Source organism: Alosa alosa, chromosome 21 (assembly GCF_017589495.1).
Source record: "Alosa alosa isolate M-15738 ecotype Scorff River chromosome 21, AALO_Geno_1.1, whole genome shotgun sequence".
In the NCBI taxonomy this organism is placed as follows: Eukaryota; Metazoa; Chordata; class Actinopteri; order Clupeiformes; family Clupeidae; genus Alosa; species Alosa alosa.
In genome coordinates, this window is record NC_063209.1 from 3979824 (window position 1) to 3998950 (window position 19127).

The 19127-nt window shown below is 39.8% G+C and overlaps 2 protein-coding genes across 3 annotated transcripts; one reads left to right on the plus strand and one right to left on the minus strand.

Moving 5' to 3' along the window:
• Window positions 1-602: 602 nt before the first annotated feature.
• On the minus strand, window positions 603-9337 carry phf6 (PHD finger protein 6). Its single transcript, XM_048232345.1, has 11 exons — window positions 9194-9337; window positions 7307-7499; window positions 7074-7175; window positions 5767-5900; window positions 5630-5676; window positions 4647-4810; window positions 2622-2765; window positions 2204-2308; window positions 1865-1998; window positions 1548-1662; window positions 603-1277 (listed from the first exon to the last, which is right to left on the minus strand). The coding sequence occupies exons 2-10, from the start codon at window positions 7436-7438 to the stop codon at window positions 1548-1550; spliced, it is 1077 nt and encodes a 358-aa protein (XP_048088302.1). The 5' UTR covers window positions 7439-7499; window positions 9194-9337; the 3' UTR covers window positions 603-1277.
• Window positions 9338-9878: 541 nt separating this feature from the next.
• Window positions 9879-19105, plus strand: cab39l1 (calcium binding protein 39, like 1). Of its 2 annotated transcripts, none has more exons than XM_048232347.1 (9): window positions 9879-10221; window positions 11813-11955; window positions 12071-12235; window positions 12450-12568; window positions 12917-13085; window positions 14169-14228; window positions 14340-14405; window positions 14621-14764; window positions 15012-19105. In XM_048232347.1, the coding sequence occupies exons 2-9, from the start codon at window positions 11839-11841 to the stop codon at window positions 15201-15203; spliced, it is 1032 nt and encodes a 343-aa protein (XP_048088304.1). In that variant the 5' UTR covers window positions 9879-10221; window positions 11813-11838; the 3' UTR covers window positions 15204-19105. The 2 variants fall into 2 exon arrangements, with proteins under 2 accessions (XP_048088304.1, XP_048088303.1); XM_048232346.1 differs by lacking the exon at window positions 9879-10221 and adding an exon at window positions 11468-11486.
• Window positions 19106-19127: the final 22 nt, after the last annotated feature.

The window sequence follows — 19127 nt, forward strand, 5'->3', positions numbered from 1 at the left end:
GGGTGGGTGTTCTCACTACCTTGGCATCCACATCTCACATTCTTTCAGAAACAAAGATTTTGTATAAGCTGTATGTTGAAAAAACATACATCCTCAGTCACCATCACGATTGAAGTCTTTACAGATCTGCTCTCTATTAAATTCCATGTCATTATATACTTAAATATAATTATAATTGTTCACACCATGTCTGTGTAACATAAAGGGTGTACTGCCACATTTCATACCTACACTAAATTCCACTGTTCCTAGTACTGTAAATCTAGGAGGATTATAACATGTCATTAAAATATTCTGTAATAGTAATAGTAATTCCACCTTGTAATAGCACATTTACTACCTAATGTTGATAAAGAACTAATCATGTATTGTAACTTAATACTTTAGAACTTTCTAAACAATTTATAATATAAATGAGAAGCCTGAGAAAAATGGCTGACATCCTCAAATAATAGTTTGCTGCCACCCAATGGTCAGTTTCAAAACTATTTTCAAAAATAATGCATCATTTCACAGTAGCTGTACCCTGCAAATCAGGTTTCATGTGAGCTTAAATGTGAACCGTTTCAGTGAAAGGGGGGGAAACATGACTTGCAAGTGGGTAAATAAAAATGCATGCTAGCAGATGTTGTTTAATCCTGACTCAGACTATAAAGGAAGCCACTGATATGCAATATTAATAATGATTATAATACGGTAGTAAAATATAATACACGTTTCAAAAGAAAAAAAGAATCATATCGACAGAAAAATTACAGCAACAGAGTTATTAAAGTTCAAGATTTGGAAGAGAAAATTAATAAAAATGAGAAGGCAGCCTCAATCAAATATATCCAGTAGAACTACTGTATGGTAGATCACAAGGAAGAGATTGTAGAACAGTACATTCGGCTGCATTGAGAGACAATGCTTTCTTGTCCAGTCTCATCATACGCAGAACTTGTATTCACGTTCATGTGTCTGGTCAGTTTTGGAGTTCTTTTTTTAGTCTCTGCTACTGTCTGTCTCCTGTGGCCATCTGTCCTCTAGATCCCAGGAGTTTGTCTTGAGCAGAAGAGATGTTTGTAATGTGTCGGTGTGCTTATCTGCACATGCGAATAGAAGGTGGTTGTTGTCCACAAATGGGGAAGAAGTATGCATCAAAGAGAAGAAATAGGAAACTTTAAGATATTGAGAGAGCTGGCCCTGATAGTTTGTGAGTACAACACCATATAAAAATATCGTTTCTCCATCTTGTAGCTCCTAATGGGTCTTGTAATTTTGCTCTCAAGCTCTATCTGTGAAAAAGGACATTACAATTACTGATGAAACACAAAGTAGTTTTACAAGACAAATATTGTATATAGTTGTGTATAGCTGACTTATTAGCAAGACGGTAATGCACTGCACAGTATGAGCTCAGCACGTTTTGCTCCCCCCGGTCATTGAGATTAAAGTAACATGGCAGCATCACACCCTAAACTACGCCATACTCATTTAGTTCATTATACTGTATTTCCAGAATACTTTATTCCGCCAGCGGTCGTGGGCGAAGGGGCGCGTCTCACCTAGTTGCCGTTGACTTGTGAGGGCAGGCCTGCAGCCCTCTCTCTGCTGCGGCTCTCCCGCTCCTCGTCCTCCTCATCGCGCTCCTCGTTGCCACTGTGGTTCTTACAGTATAGCCTGTGAAGTACAACAACATCAGCTTGAAAGAAATAATAACACTATGAATGTTTTCAGTTTAAAGAAAGAAAAGCTTATTTGAATGTGACAAAGCTCCAATATACTGCTCACATAATTTAATCACCGCTTATAAGCTCTTCTTTGTGTCAAAATATCTTTCAGTTCCTGTATTGCACAACAAAATGGAGTTATGTTTGCTTACTTGTAAATTCCTCTGGCCATGTTTTCAATGTATTTGGCCTTGTCCTGCAGGCCACAGTGATAATGGTAGGTCTTCACACAAGCTTTAATCTCACAGCCGATGGTGGCACCAAGTTGAGTGCAGAGAGTGCATTTCTGGCAGAAGACAATACACTATTAATGCAATATTAATATACTAATGTACTATTTATGCACTATTACAATACACAGACACACTATTAGTCTTCATTGAGGGATGTCACCATTAGCACTGACTGGTACCTCACTTTGGAAAGCCTACAATTCTGTTGTAGAATTCTGTTGTAGAAGAAAAGTTCTCAAGAGTTCTCTAAATTCTCACCATTCTCTTCCCTCTCTTGATTTCTTGGATGACTGTCTTAACATCAAAGTTACCAAATTCTGCACGAGATGTGGTTGTGAGCTGAACTGTCCCAGAGGAGAAAAGCTTTTGGGGGCAAAGAGAAAATATTTGGTGTAATAAATGCAATGATCTTGACATATAACCTCAAAAGAAATCTTGCACATCACAGCTCTTGTTTAGCTAGGATTACTTTGAACTTCAAAGCTATTACAATGTTTTCTGAGCTCAGCCAAGTGGATGCCTTTATCAATCATTCTGACTAAGGATAACTCTAATAACTTTGTGTTGTGTACAGTGTATCATATACTGTAGAGCATCATAAGAAAGGGAGGCATTTTGAAAGGCAGTCTAAAGCCTCCACCTCAAACTATTACTACTATCTAAGCAAATAACTCACCATGCATTTATAGTGAGCTGCCACCTTTTTGGCGTTGTCGGCATGGAGCACACCACGTGTCTCGTTCTCTTCCTCTCCATCATGACAGAAACCACAGCGAAGCCCTGTATCACTGGGGCTGCTTCTCAGAGGAGACCGGTCTCGCTGACAGACAAGCACACACATGCACACAAAATTGGAGGCGTTTCTGGGTGCAGTATCCTGTGGTTTGCCTAAGTAAAAGCACTGATTGCAAGAACACGTGAAGACCAGGAAAGAAATCAAATGTGGAACATTTGCAATTGACTACAGACGTCAAACAAAATACAGATCTCATAAACAACTCTGCACAGTACCACCATTTGAAATGTAATTCATCTTTCTAAATCATATTTTCTACACTTGTATTGGGTTGCTCTGTTGTATGGAGGCAGCTGTGGCCTACTGGTTAGCGCTTCGGACTTGTAATTGGAGGGTCGCCGGTTCGAACCCCGACCAGTAGGAACAGCTGAAGTGCTCTTGAGCAGGGCACCTAACCCCTCACTGCTCCCTGAGCGCCGCTGTAGCAGGCATATCCACTGCGTCAGGATTAGTGTGTGCTTCACCTCAATGTGTGTTCACTGTGTGCTGAGTGTGTTTCACTAATTCACGGATTGGGATAAATGCAGAGACCAATTTTCCTCACGGGATCAAAAGAGTATATACAGTATACTTATACTTATGGGGAATTGTACTATATCTACCCATTTCAGTCCAGAGGCCCATTGCACAAAAGAAGGATCAAGACATCCTGGAATGGCGAGTAGGTAAAAGACATAATTAAAACGAAAGACAACACCACCACAGTGATAAAGTTTCACTACTGTTTTACTGCTACACTTATTTTCATGCTATATTAGCACACATGATCAATGGCTGCGGTCAGGCTTCTGCTACAATACTGAATGAATGGCTATAACCCTATTACCTCAACCTGTTCTTGCACTGAAATAGTTTTTTATTTTACCTTGTCTACATTATACTTTACTCTCCTATTTGTCCATATTATTTATGCTGGTCTCTAGACCTTACTCTTGCACTGTTGGACTAATGTTGGACTACTTTTTGCACCTTCACCATGACACTCACTCCCTTTAGCACCTTACCAGTCCCGGCCCTGTCACTACAAGCGTCTTATGCTTGATCACCCTCAAGCACATTGGACTTTCTTAGACTATCAGATTAGACTATTAGACTATCTTCTACTGTCTTTATTGTACAGTGGAGTTTAGTTATATATTTATACTTACACTTATGTTTACCATTTCTGCTGTAAGTGCATGTTGTGTGTGATGTCTGTATGCTACTGAGACCCTTGAATTTCCCCTTGGGGATCAATAAAGTATCTATCTATCTATCTATCTAAAGCAAAGCAATCTTCCCTCATGACGACAGCAGTCAGCTGGTAAAGGACCAATATTTATTAAATTAGTTAATATGCGTGCTTTAAATATGTTAAATATGTCCTGCAGTGGCAGAGGAATTTGGATTTTTTTTCTCTGTGGCCCTAATATTCCGTCATTTTATATATAGCCTTGTAGTATATGGGAAACTATCTAATTATCTAATGATTGCAACATCATCTAAAAATCATCATTTATCCAAAATGATTGAAATTAATGATCACAAACGCTTAAATAATGACAGTGGGTCTAGTTATATGTAATAACAATGTGTAGTGGGCAGTGGAATAACTATTGGTTTCCGTTTGTGGTGACTGTTGACTGAGATAAGGGATGAGATTAAATAGAACCTGGAACTTAGCCTGGTCTGGAGCAGGCTAGCTCCACAGAATATATCTCCATGGTAACTTATACCATAACATATCCTACTGCCCCCTATTCCGCTTTTGTGCAACCGGATCACGAATAAATTGAGCCAGGATAACCAAGATATCCCGGCTTAATCCCTTATCCTAGTTTTGTGCAACGGGCCCCAGGTTTGTTCCAAATACATTAAATAACCTGGAAAAGAAAGTGTGTGGAGCTTGGGATGGGCGTTTCTTACATGTGAAGAACTCTCTGTGTCATCCATGCCTTGGGAGGAAGTTGAGCGAGTATCATCTGATTGGCCCCTGGAGACCCCTTTGATTCGGCCCTTCTCAAAACGTCCCCGGCCCCTACTCCTTGGCGGGGACGAGTCTGAATCGTTGGCCTCCGCTCCCTGCTCATCTGTTACCAAACACACACAGGGAAGAGTTGGGTAGAGCCTTAGGATGTACAGCACAAGACCACAACAGTGCACAGTAGCAGATAGGGGCACCTGTCAAACCTGAATCACAAAGACCAGATAGGCTTAGCAAGAACATCAACCTGCTTCTAACACCACTTGAAACTGCTATAATTCTTTCATTCTTATGGTTCTTCCCACTAGTCAGACTATTTCTCTCTGATCAGTTGTGCACAGCAACTGACACATTTCAGCCTCAAGCACATCCATTGACCAGATTGTCATATCTACTATATTTCCAATTCATTTATAAAAACAAGGTTTGTGCATCTCCAAGACAGTCTTCCTTCAATATTTTTCTAAGATTGTAATCATAGCTAGTTGATATCATGGTGTTCCCAGAAACCACTTGATCCACTGATCTTCCAGACAGATCAGAAGAATCTCAGCCAGAGTGGACATTCAATCCTTCTCCCACGCTTCAACACACCTGACCTTTTGTCCCACGCTTTAACACACCTGGCCATTTGTCCAACACTTCAACACACCTGGCCAAACGTACGCATTGGCTTTGTGCACTTTCTACTCTAGCCACGGTAGTGTCTTTAAATGGGGGTTTTCCTTACACACAAGAAACCATTCTCAGCGACCTGCTTGGCAACTTGCATCTTTCTAATGGACTCTTGCCTTTCTCTCTTTCTCTCTCTCACCACACTACCAGCAGCACCTTACATTTTGGCCCTTGCTAAAAAGTGCTCTGCAGCAAAGACATCTAGATGGATGTGTATGGATTTCTGAAAGCTTAGCTTTAGAGAAATTACCATCACTGGCATCCTGGATGGCATCCCGGTGTTTGCGACAGTAGACACTGCATTGAGATATTGAGGAAAGAGAGTGCCATTAGTATCACTGTACTGGTCATATATCAGCATAACAATATCGAAGTCCAAGCACTCACAGGTAGATGCCCTGGGAAGGGTTCTCCTTGGTCTGAGCCTTATCCCACAGGGCGCAGTAGTAGTGGTAGGTCCGCCGGCATGTTTTAACATCACAACCTATGGTGGCACCCGGTCGGTGGCAGTGGGAACACATCTGAGGATTGGAGGGCATTTAACAAACAGATTATATAAATATGAAAAGAAGGGGTGGGAATTACAGAGTAACTCACAAAACAATACGGTCACGATACGCGGGCTACAATAATGATAATATTACAAAACAGCAACATACAACATATTTGATGTAAAGTTTTTGCACTGTACCCGATTTTGTCCCTGTCAGTTTCTTCAACGCAAGTTTATTCTCATTTATTTGATACTCACCACCACAAGAAGTCATGAACCAGTTACTAGTACATCAAATTGGCCCATTTAAACGTTCAGACCACTTGCACATTATAGTAAAAGTATTAATATTTGGTGCTAGTTATTTCAGATACACAAGAGATTCCTTGTGCTGTAGGTAGGGGATTTCACACAGTGGCCAATCAACAATCAAGCCTATTTAACATTACACAAAATGACGCAGGATGCAACAATGCATAGTTGGCTGGCTGCAGTCGCAAGCCCGTCGCATTTGGTACCCAGGATCCGTAATAGCCCTCCTTCAAGGTACCACATGCGCTGCCAGTAGATTGAATGTCCAACCAAAAAACAGCATCACCAACAGAGCAGCCTTCGTGATTTCACTGAGGTTATCAAGCAGGGACCTTCCTTCATTGGTGTTTCATTAAATTAGGTCCACGACACGTCCAGAAGGCTAGTACAGTACTGTCTGATGTCCCAGACCCACTCATGATGGGTTTTCTACCAACAAATTCTTCGGTCATTCCTTTTTGTTGCTGTAGCCATTTAAGATCTGATCAACAACATATGTAGTGTATTGAACGTAGCACAAGCCTCTGCCGATATAATATTTTGATATTTGATCATTTGTCCCACCTCTAATGTACAGTGTGAGTAATGTGAATGAAGGTATACATGAGAGCTGACATCTACTATAAATACTGGCACCCAAGCACCTGTAGTTTTGCAAAGAGTTTATTCTAAAGGGTTAACCAAACAAAGTCTGGAAAATTAACGAGAAATGCCATGTATGGTCAAGGTAAGCCCTTGCAAGGAAAACAGAAATTATGTGGTGTACTATCTGTAAAAGACTACAATATGCTGCTCTGTGAAAGACTACAGTATGCTCTGGACTGGAAGATGACTTGGGAGTACATTCTGACTTCAGTCCCTAATGATGAATTGGGCCTCTGTCACTCACCAGTTTGTTGCCTCTCTTTATCTCCTTCTTCACATCCTCCACGGAAAATCCCCCAATGTTTTCACTTTCGGAGTGAGACGTCACCAGTGCCGATGAGAAAAGCTAAGAGCAGAGAGGCATAGGACAAGATAGGCTTTACACATTGCAAACCATTTCTCTGAGCTCCCTGTATGTCAGTTTACCCACTGGTTGTTCCCACCAAAAACAAGCCTTCCTGGCTGCTTGCTCCTCACCATGCACTTGTGGTGGGCTGCCACCTTCTGGTTGTCCGACACCATTAGTTGTCCACACTCCTTGTCTCGGTTGGTTCTACAAAAGGCACATTTTCGCAGCCGTGCTGCTGGTCCTTTCCTTTGACCTGACATGGCAAGTCTTTCTCTCACTCTCTCCTCTCCTCTGTCTGGCTGAATGTTATGGAAAATATAACTGAAAAGGGGAAAAAAAGATTACAGAAAAAGCACATCTATGTTACAAACTACATTTGAAATATTAAATATCAACATGAAGTATAACATATCAACCTCACTATATTTTTCCATATCATTTTAGGCCTAAAACAACCACAGCTTTATAGCAAGAAAATATGCAAAAATAGCTTAACAACCTATAGTCATCACCTTTATTCTAATCATATAGTAGAATCCTGTAATATTCTTAGGACCTCATCTTGACTGTCATCAAAAACATTTTTTAAGGATCTTCTGATTTGTTTGGCTGAGAGAGAAAACAGTCAGTGATGATGCCTTCCCAAAAACATTTTTTAAGGATCTTCTGATTTGTTTGGCTGAGAGAGAAAACAGTCAGTGATGATGCCTTCCTGACCTACATGGATGAGTCATGGATATATGGCAGACCCCTGTGGCTCAGCACTGGACAGAAGAAATTATCAACAGACCCTCGTGTTAATGAACTTTCCAAACATGTGTTGTTACTACTTTAACTGATAGGCCCTAGAGTTATTATGCATAGCCGTGTCTTAATAGGTGAGGGCATGTTGGTCGCCGACAGAAAAAGGACACGATAAGCAAGTTGTCCAAGTCATAGTTCCATTCAGAACAGATAATGCCATGTGTTAATATGCTATAGTCCACAAATTATGCATTGTTAATGCATTCTCCTTAAGGTGGAAGGGGGTTAAGAAAGCATGAGGGAAAACATTGGCCTATATGCCTGACTATAAATGACTTTATGATTGAATTACTTTAAATCTAAAGCTAGGATTTCGTAAAAAAGTAATTCATATTTTAACAAACTATGCCATGGTTTGTAGATGTGCAACGTTTCAGTGCAAGGAACATTGTGTTCGAAGTTATCTAATGTACAACCATTAGGCGACTTGCTGTCATCAGTAAACGTAAACAAGTAGTAACAAAATGTATCCTCAGTAAAATATATATGCTCTTTAAGACTTACCGCCCTGGAACGAAGTAACGACAGATAAGTGTGCTACAGTAGCTAACGCTACAACGCCTTGACCAGACGTAGCTGCCATGATTACACAGGAACTTAGCTCTGGCGGGCAGCACTGCCGCTAGCAACGCGACACATAACGTGCAAAGGCTGTAGCCAAGTAAACAACATGCTTAAAGTGCATGAAAAATATTTGCCGTTTCACTTAAGCTATAAGATAAGTATGACCATGCGTTAAGTTGACAAAATGTCGGAAACCAATGTCTACTAAAGAAATGTGACGGTAATATTAATTGATATAAAATCGCAAGTGTCTCACTCAAGGCAGATAACTAATTCTCATGCTCATTTTAAATGAAAAGGGGGTGCGCCGTCTCCGATTCATTGGGGACCTCGCTACATCCATCCCCGAACAGCCCCCTGAGGCCCTCGGTAAAGGATACAAGGCCAACACGGTGTTGTTAAAAGTGGACTCTCCCAAATAGCTTGGTTGTTGTACAAGAGATTCCCATTCATTCCTCAATATTTCACGTTGAGTGGGCAGTGGGAGTCGATTTTACCCGCTCTTAGTGTGAAGAGCGCCATACGCGATACATTCAGCTTCAAAAACCGAGAGACACTTTTTGGCGAACTAGTCCGCCTGCCATCCCGATAAACAAAGGCTTTATCAAATACCTATACAGCTGACCCAGCGCATAGAAGATCCTTACCCGTATTCGTGCGTTTTTGTCACGTTGTTCTGCTGGATGGGGCAAAAGAAAAGTGTGACCACAAGCGTGTGTTTTCACCCTTCTTTCCACTGAGCAGGGTAAGCTACGCTTGCGGATCTTCTCCACTGCGTATCATTCGAGTGACGTTGCGTACTGCAAAAAGCACGTTTGTCAGACATTCAAATACACGCCCCTTACGCACGTTCCGTCAAGATAGTTTGAGCTATACACTCGGGTTCAAAAGAAAGAAAGGAGAAACCTCGCAAAAAAAGAAACAAGAAAGATATGAAGAACGAACGAACGAACGAACGAATAAATAAATAAATAAATAGTTACATAATCATAGTTCCAAATTAATGCGTTAAGTTTGAAGTACTACCATTCACCGGTTCTTCAACTTGGCCAAGCATTCGTTGTTTTACCCATACAGATAAAATGTTTTTAATATATTGGACATTGTTAGTCATTTGTGACCTATCACTTTCCGTGAGAAATAATAGTTGTTCATCTACAGTCCAGAATAGTAGTCATCTATTGAACTAACTTGAACATACTAAGAAAATATTTAGTTTCCTCATGTGCATTTCAGCATCGTTCTGTTGAACACAAGTAGAAGTGTTCTAGTCCGAAGCCGTTCTCTTCGAGTGATTGGCTACAGGAAACATCAATTATGGATACTGGGTGTTTCAAACGTACCCACCCTGTTGTTGCGAAGGTAACTTGTCCATTAGCTTTGAGATAGATAGAACACGTAGTTAGCAAGCTAACGCTAACTAGCTCGTAACAGTGCTGATACAGAGGACCACTGGAGGGAGAAGGAAGAAAAGTTATTCAACTTTAGCTCGCTCTTGTAACAACAGACAAACAAAGTTAGCATTGTTTTAACCTTGGTAGCTATGAACTTGTGATCCAAGGCTAGCTGTTTTATTCACCTTCCATTAGTCGCTACCCCAACTACACTTCGTTATATCCAGATAGCCAGTGGCTGGCTATTTTTGGTGATTTTTAAAAGCCGACTTTCGAGCCTGGTAAGTAATCTGACATTCGCTTGCTATTGACTGACGTGAGCCAGCCTGTTGCTAATGTTAGCTAAGGAGGCTAGTTAGACCTTTTTCGTTTTTCGAAGGATTGGCAGGAAAGCTAACTTTAACAAGGAAACTATCGTTAGCTCCACAGTCAACTAGACCTAACTGTTAGCGAAACAAGTTTAGTTTTGTAGCTTTAACGTTAGCGTTCGTCGGCTGGTGTTGCTAGCAAAGAGCTAGTTACACGCTTCAAATGTTATAAAATAGTTTGTTGTGAGCGAAATTCGTAGGTTACGTAGCGATAGGACGGTTAGTAATCTAAGTTTTGCATAAACCAATGTAACCTAGCTATTAATACCAGTGATATTCGGTAAACTTTGCTCAGTAACATAGCGTTAAGTTACACAGCAGCTGTACTACCAAATGCTTTAGAAAACACTTCTTGTGCATTCACGTCGTCACATTTGTAATGTCAAGTTGATAAACTGCGATCTCGCAACGTTAGTTAGGTAATTTATGGTATTCAGCCACTTTACCTACTTAGATCTTAAATGCTCGGTACTTAACTTTGCTTGTGACAACTGCCAGTAGCTAACGTTACAGTGAATCCTCTTAAAAGTTTTAACGTGTAGGGGCAGGTAGTGCAAACGTGACAACCATGTCGTGTAACAAAAACTACATTTAAATGGTCAGTTCGAGGAAGTATTTGGCTAAACAACAATACTAGGTTTACGTAAGTAACGTTAATGTTTGTTGACCGGTTCAGTTACTTTGTAAGTAATATTACCAGCTAACTTGGCTAAGGTGACAGATTCACTGCAACATTGTACCTAGGATCGTAAGAACACTTTGGTAACGTTCGACGTCTTCCAACTTCACTTATGGGTGGAGACTACATAGAGATGCTAGTTCCTATCCATAGTAAGCGTTTAAAGGCCGCTAGTAAAAACGCATGTTTAACTCCAGGTTACTGTCATCTAATTACCAAACTACCACACATCTGTACTAGCTAGGTACCAAAAAACAGTTGATCTTAGATTAAAGGAATTGGCTAAATTTAGTGACTAACTTAAATCTTCCATTTATCCACAACAACTCAAAACATGTGTTATGTTATCCACGCTGGCTATAATCTCCATAATCAAATAATTCCAATTTAAGTAGTTTCATTTGATAAATCTACCTTGTTGCAAGAACAAAGCGGCTTTTTTTCCGTTTCCCAAGATTAATTGACGTTTACTTAACTGTCAGAACTGCAGCGCAATACAGTAGGTAACTTAATATAATAAGTATTCGTACCCGAATCAGTGTTGTCAACAAAAAGTTAAATGCCAATCTACCTTCTCAGTTTCAGCCCTGATTTCTGATATTCATGTGTATTTCATTGAAGACTTAACTATTTACTATTCGTGGTACTCTTATCAATCAGTGGAAGACATCAGGTCACTAAAAATCGAGGAACCCCTTTTGTTCAATTTGTTAATAAAAATGTCTATGATCACTGTTATCTAAAAGAAGAAAGACACTCAGGATTCTCATAATAATATGCTTGAATAATACTGTATGATAATGACATTTCTCTGTTTCACTCAAGTGAAGACCGCCCGCTGTCAGACCGCCATGCCGTTCCCCTTTGGGAAATCTCAGAAGAGCCCAGCAGAGATTGTTAAAAGTTTAAAGGAAAATGTTGCATGTTTGGAGAAGTTAGAGACTTCGGACACAAAGAAGATTGAAAAGGTGAGGGGGAAAAAAATAAAATCAGAATGCCAGGTTTTTTTTTTTTTTTTATGTGTATAATATTTGAGTCTACATGGACCACTGCCCTAATTGTTTACTTGAATTCCTCTATAAGGTTTCAGAGGAGGTTTCCAAACATTTGGCTTCCTTGAAAGAGGTGCTCTGTGGAACAGCAGATAAAGAGCCCCAGACAGAAGCAGTGGCCCAGCTTGCTCAAGAGCTTTACAACACAAACCTCCTGATTTCGCTCATTGCCAACCTTCAAAAGATTGACTTTGAAGTGAGTATTACAATTAACTTCTTTGTGCGGCTTTAGAAGTTTATTTGTGGTATTATAAACTATTAAATGAATATCTGTGAGAATCCATGAAGATGACATTGTCCTTTGAGGCCTACAAATAAGTCAAATATTGACATGTAACCAAAGTCAGAGTGTAAGCACCCTCACACATACCACTTACTGTTGGACTGAACCATCTGTTTTTGAACACCAGGGTAAAAAAGATGTGGTCCACGTCTTTAGCAACATTGTGCGGCGTCAGATTGGTACACGCACCCCCACTGTGGAGTACATCTCCTCCCACCCACAGATCCTCTTCATGCTGCTCAAAGGGTAAGTTTCCAAGCCTCAGGACATGTAGATAGGACAGCACTCTAACCATCTATCCTGGCATCCTGTATGAGCAGAGTGAAATCTATAAGTTTGTTGCGCATGATTGACTGCACTGCCACACATAGTAGGCTGTGGCCTTTTTAGAGTGAGGAAGCCTTTTTTGGCATGTGGGATTGTGCAACGTTTGTAGATGTTTGCAGCTGCAACACAAGCCCGTAGAGTAAAATAATGAAATTAATGTTGGCCTCAACTACTCATGCTATCCCTACAAATGAAATGTCACTGAATAAACACATACACACAGTAAGACCTAGGTTCATGGTTGTTACATGTAATGTTTGAACACAGCTACGAGAGTCCTGAAGTGGCCCTGAACTGTGGGATGATGCTGAGAGAGTGTCTGCGTCATGAGCCTCTTGCACGTACCGTCCTCTTCTCGGAGGATTTCTACCGCTTCTTTGGCTATGTTGAGCTCTCCACTTTTGACATTGCATCTGATGCCTTTGCCTCGTTTAAGGTATGTCTTCTCATCAGGCTTTAAGAGATGATGAAGTGTCTGTGGAACTTGTTTTATCCCTCATGCATTTTGAAGCCTCATTTTGTCTCATTTGTTGCTTAATGCTCATGTTTATCATGCCCCCATGTTTTTTTTTTTCCTGTGATCGTTTTTTTGTTGTTGTTGTTATTGATCTTCGAATAAACAGGGGGAGGGGTTTACAGACATATCCAAAGTCACTAGTTGCAGCAGTGAGGAGTTATTTGAGATACAAATAAATGAATAATAAAATAAACAATAATCAATATTACAACTTTAATAGTTCAGATTAATTTGACCGGTGTATGCAATAGTGTCGGAAAAGGTTTGAGTCATTGGCTCTTGTCCAGAAAATTACCGTAATTTCCTAAACTGTAAACTATTAGCCGAACTTAATACATTTTTGATTTTGCACAATTTCTTCAGCTATGAGGTTAATACATGGGGGCAGTTAATATGATATTAATTTGTTTTTTTAACTTGCATAAAACACTGTCCTGCGGTTTATACACAATGTGGCTAATACATAGGAAATTACAGTATGTTGGATGAAAAGGTTTTCCAGGCACCCACAGTTGCTGGTCGGGCTTGAAGTCATGCTGTAGTATGTTCAAACCTGTGCTTACTAATTGTTTTCCTAACAGTTGTAAACCCTGCAAATATAATTTTATATAGAAGTTGCTTTAGAGTCACATCAAAGTCATCATTAAGTAGACAAAAACCTGCTTTAGGAACATAAGATTTCAAGTAAATCTGCTAAAAAAGAGTTCACGTGAGACCAAAACTTAGAAATAACTGGACAATTCCAAAATGTATGGAGAAAAGTAGTAGGAGAAGAAACCATGTGACCAAACACTACAGTACTAAGTGTGCCCACACATCCTTAGCCGGTGAAGCTAACTTAATGTTCACAGTTACCTAACATATAACTAACAGGAATCAGGAAATTGCAAAAACCTGTGCTTCATGTTTGACTTCAGTAGTAAGGGTCTTCAACAGCTATGTCATTTAATGTTGAATATGAGCTTTATTGCTGTATTCTAATCCTTTGTTTTCTTGGATTAGGACCTCTTGACAAGGCATAAGATTATGTGTGCTGATTTCTTGGAGACAAATTATGACAGAGTAAGAATATGTTTCATATTTTGTACTTGATCACTGATATTACTGGTTTTGTTGTCTACCATCCCAGAGCACTAACCAGGCTTTTTCTATCAATTTCTCGTGTCCTTGTAGGTGTTTACTGAATATGAGAAGTTGCTGCATTCTGATAATTATGTTACCAAGCGACAGTCTCTGAAGGTAAGGCTCTCAAGCAACCTTAAATTGAACCTCACCAAGAGTTATCTTGTGTGTTCTTTGGTCTTAAACATTCATACTCCTATTAAAGAGTTTCTTAGTTTTATACATAAGTGTTAAAAAAAAGTACAATGTGAAGATACAGCTGTAGTTTAAGAGGCCATGTTAATGTGAAGTTGGGTTAAAGGTTTCTCATTCCTTTATCTTTTCTATTGCAGCTTCTGGGAGAACTGCTACTCGACAGGCACAACTTCACTGTCATGACCAAATACATCAGCCATGCTGATAACCTCAAGCTCATGATGAACATGCTCAGAGACAACAGCCGCAACATCCAGTTCGAGGCCTTCCATGTCTTCAAGGTGTCTTAATGTTTGTTTTATTCATGGGAAAGGGTGGCAGTGTCAGGCAAAGGTGGTGTACTTCTCTCCTGTATCTGTTTACTTTCACCATGGCAAAGACGAGAGTAGTGCAAAGACCAGAGTTAGTGACCCAAATCGAAACTATGATGGAAGACAAATAAAATAGAGTTGAACGCTTTACTGTCAGAACAGATGGAGGAAGTCTATAGTTTGAGTACTGATTTTATTCCTGTGTATTTGCTCTTAGGTATTTGTGGCCAATCCCAACAAGACTCAACCAGTGCTGGACATCCTACTTAAAAACCAGACCAAGCTGGTTGAGTTCCTCTGCCACTTCCAGACGGACCGTTCTGAGGATGAGCAGTTCTGTGACGAGAAAAACTACCTGATCAAGCAGATCCGGGACCTGAAGAGGCCTGCGCCGCCCGAGGAATCCTAAATCAAAAGAGCTGCAAGGAAACATGGCGTAAGGAGGGAGGTTTGGGGTGGGAGCAGGGACTTGCTGAGGTTTCAAAAGAGGAAAGAAGAGGTTAGAGAAGTCAATGGAAATGGCAGAAAAAGGGAGAGGATTTTAGACGGGCAGAAAGCATTAGAGGGCTGAGGGAGAGCGAGAGATGTCCTGCAGATCCCCAACTTCCTCTTTGCATTTGACCTCAATAATGGGAAAAGGATAGTTAATGTTCTTGTACGGGAAGAGCCTCTTATTTTCCTCAGTGTAGGCAATGAGAGGGACATTGTGAGGAGAGGAGTGAGTTGGACCCACACACACTTCATTGACACCGTATAGCCAGTAACAAAGGTGTGAAATCCAACTCAATTTCAATACCTCAAATGTTTTTCAAGACTGTTTGGTGGAATAGCCAGAAAAATGCTCTTACCCCATATGCAAATGCATCTCCATAAGAGTTTCTCTTTAAACATTAAATTTCACCGGAAATATTTGATGGAGCATAAATCTTAAACCTTAAGAGTGTATATGATTTCTCTGTTACAAGCCTTGGGGGGGGGGGGTTACAGTTGGTCTTAGAAAGGCACTATAGAATGTCCCATCACCATTTAAGCAAGATGAACTTTGAAGCCCCACAATGCGAGAATTGAAATTTAACCTATGCTGTCACTTTTCACCATACTGGGTAGTCTAATAAACATTTTTCAACGTGAATAGGCTATTCTTCATACACAGGAAAAAAGTAATTTTTATCTGACCAGTTTAAGAGCTTATTTTAGTAAATTCCATTATACAAACTTACAAGTCACATACCAACCTGGAATTCCTTTAAAGTCTGTCGGGTTGCCTTGCACGTTGAAAAATGTGGTACCCAGTATGTTGAAAAGTTACAAAATAGGTCACTTCCTTGCCTGACCCACCAAAGTTACATGGGTGCAGGTGTTCTGGATGCAAGTCACTAGTATAAGTCGGTATACCATCAACATTATTTTGAAGCTGTTATTTTAAGGTAAAATGGCTAAAATTGCTTTAAGGCTTTTTACTCAATAGAACTTTTCAAGAGTAAACAATTATGTAACTGTCTGGCGCTCTGATGCCGCACTTACTAATAATTTCCTCAACATCTTGGTTGTTTTATTTTAATTGCCCCTTTGATACTGGTTTTTCCTCTGCTCTCTGACAACAGTAGTATTTTGCTTTGCTTGGGCTAGTTCCTTATGAATTGTATATTAAGTATTGTAGGTATGGTATTTAATTCTTTCTTAAGGTTTTAGGGAATTTTCATAGTCAAACAGCAGAAACTTTTCAGGGTTGGGTCAATTTTAGTGATGTATCAACACATGGTACACTTAAAACAGGACTTACTCAACACCCTGTACATATACACTGTAATAATATTGTAGTGACAAAAGATGGACATTTTGATGCTTCTCGGATGCTGTTCAGATTCCTTGGCAACTGCTTGGGATGCCAGGTTGCATTCCACAGTTGAACCTAAACAGAAGAAGCAGTTGAAGTAGGCATCAACAAATTGACCATGAACATGGTTCATACTCCAGCCCATTACCTGCACTGTCAAACTTGAATGAGCCAAAACTGTGGTATCATACGTGATCTTATGATGGCCCCAGTTATACAGTTTAATTGGGTCTGTTTCTACATAACACCTTCCAGTAGCCTTTTGCCATGGCCACTGGAAGCTGTTTGGATGAAATGCTAAAGGGTTCTACTGAGAGAAAAAGTTGTCCTAAATGGTATACCTTAAGTTAAATTTATATTCTATGTAATCTGTTTGCACAAACATGTTTTCTTATATACCTCATAGGTTTTGAGTTCCTAAGTGCTGTGTACTCATTTCTCCTTCACAAGTTTATTTCAGTTGATAATATTGTGGATGATGGGGGCAGAAGTTTGAATTATGCATGCTATAAAAAATTTGAAAGAAAATATTTGGCTTCAAACCATGTGAGGCCTGCACTTAACATGAAAATGCAAACCCTGGCAGTGTGAACTCCAGCCAGGCCAGGAATTAATTCTGTGCATAACCCCCCACAGATGTTTGAATGTGAAATTTGGTTGTGGAGTGGCTATATGGAGCTTTTGGGCTTCACCCAGAGTTGCTACTTAAGCTAACTACTGCAGTGGTGCTGGCCAGAGCTATTTAACAATGACCTGTGGAACTCTGCTTGAATGTACAACACAAATCAAGTAACCTACAACATTAGAGTTTTAAGGTCATCCTCTCATCCCACAAGCGTTGTTTACCACAAGCTTTATGCCAGCAGAGGTCTCCATTGTATTCTCATTTAGTGTTTGCAGAAACTTGCTGTAAAGGTTACATTTCCTCCCATTCAATCTTCAATCCAAATCATTGAACACAACACCTTTTCAAACTGTGCAAATCCAGGTATACTTATTCAGTTACTTGGTTTTATCTTTATTTAGTCTCAGATCTTGGATTAAGATCTGCATTTCCAGGCAGTTTGAAAGAACTGATTATCTGTGCCACCTCTGTTTTAGCTTCATGTACATTATTGCTCTTAGAAATATTTTTCTCAGAACTCTCGTTACTCCAAAGTTTTATAATGCTATTTTTACCCAACAAAGTTCAAATGAATATAACTTGCCTGTGCAGTGAATACTTCAAATGCAGATTTAATATAGGTTTTCTTTCTACAACTAATCACTGTGTCAGTGCCTTCTTGATTGAATGGGAGTGAATGTAAATGTCTTGAACCAGCCTGCTGCTGTACGGCTGTTCTTTCCACCAATGAGATTTCTAGGACATTTGTATTATTGTTGGTACACTTCCGTAAGGGCACATTCTGTGGTTCGGGTTTGGCTGTAAACATACCGTGGATGGAAAATGGAGAATATTGTTTGGGAGGGGACACATTCAACCCTTGACACATTGCAATGTTTTCAAATCATCAATCAATCAAATTATATTTTTCAGTATGTTCAAAATGCTGCAGACTTAAAATGATCTAATTGTCATGATTTGACTACACTGCTGTGCATGGCGTTACCCCCATCAGATTGAAAGTATTGTTTACTGCTCTTGTTGGATCACCAACAAAAGCAACAGTGTTCAAACACTGTTGAGCAACAGTGCTCCAATTATCTATTCATCGGAACACGTACACTGTTTACTTCTGCATCCACACTGCAGAAGGTGTCCAATTGCATGGAAAAATAAACTGTTGCAGTATGCCTCTTAAAATGGGACATATAATGCAGTGATGAAGTGCAAATTTGGTGCATAGAATACCTTGCTTTGCTGTTAGAAAGCACACAAAGTGTGACTTGAGGAAAAATGTCAACTCCAAAAACTAATATATGATTGCCTTTTCTTATAGTGCAGGTTGAGAACTGAGGTTTGCCCCTGGGGGCTGAAAAGTATTTTTGACATCAAGTGCTCATTGTTGTGATGAATGTATCAATCATGCATGAATACTAGTTTCAAGAGCAGCACTGTTGACTCCATTCTTGGAGTCTTCAGCTTAACTTCGCCCCTCTCTCAGGGAGACAAAAGGATGAGTGCTGGACAAAGCATACTACTTCTGATGTAAGCTTTAAAAAACTACCCTGGTTACACGTGGTGATTATTCTGCTGCCGCTTTGAAGACTCAAGGTTGAATTTTGTGATGTCAGTTTAAAAGAATATTATTTTGGTGGCTTATTTTTTCCAAACTCTGTCAGGTTTGAACTGTAAATGTTTGCTATGCTAAGTTTTTTTTTTTTCACACCTTTTGCCTTTTCCATTTTGTTCCTGTATGTTTCATTTTCCAAATATTTTTTTTCCAACTGGGAGAGGATTAAACATGTACATAAAATGTATTTCAAAAGAAAGTGTGGAGGCATATTAAAAATAAAATAAAGAAGTAATTAAATTGTTTTTTGCTTTTCTTCAGC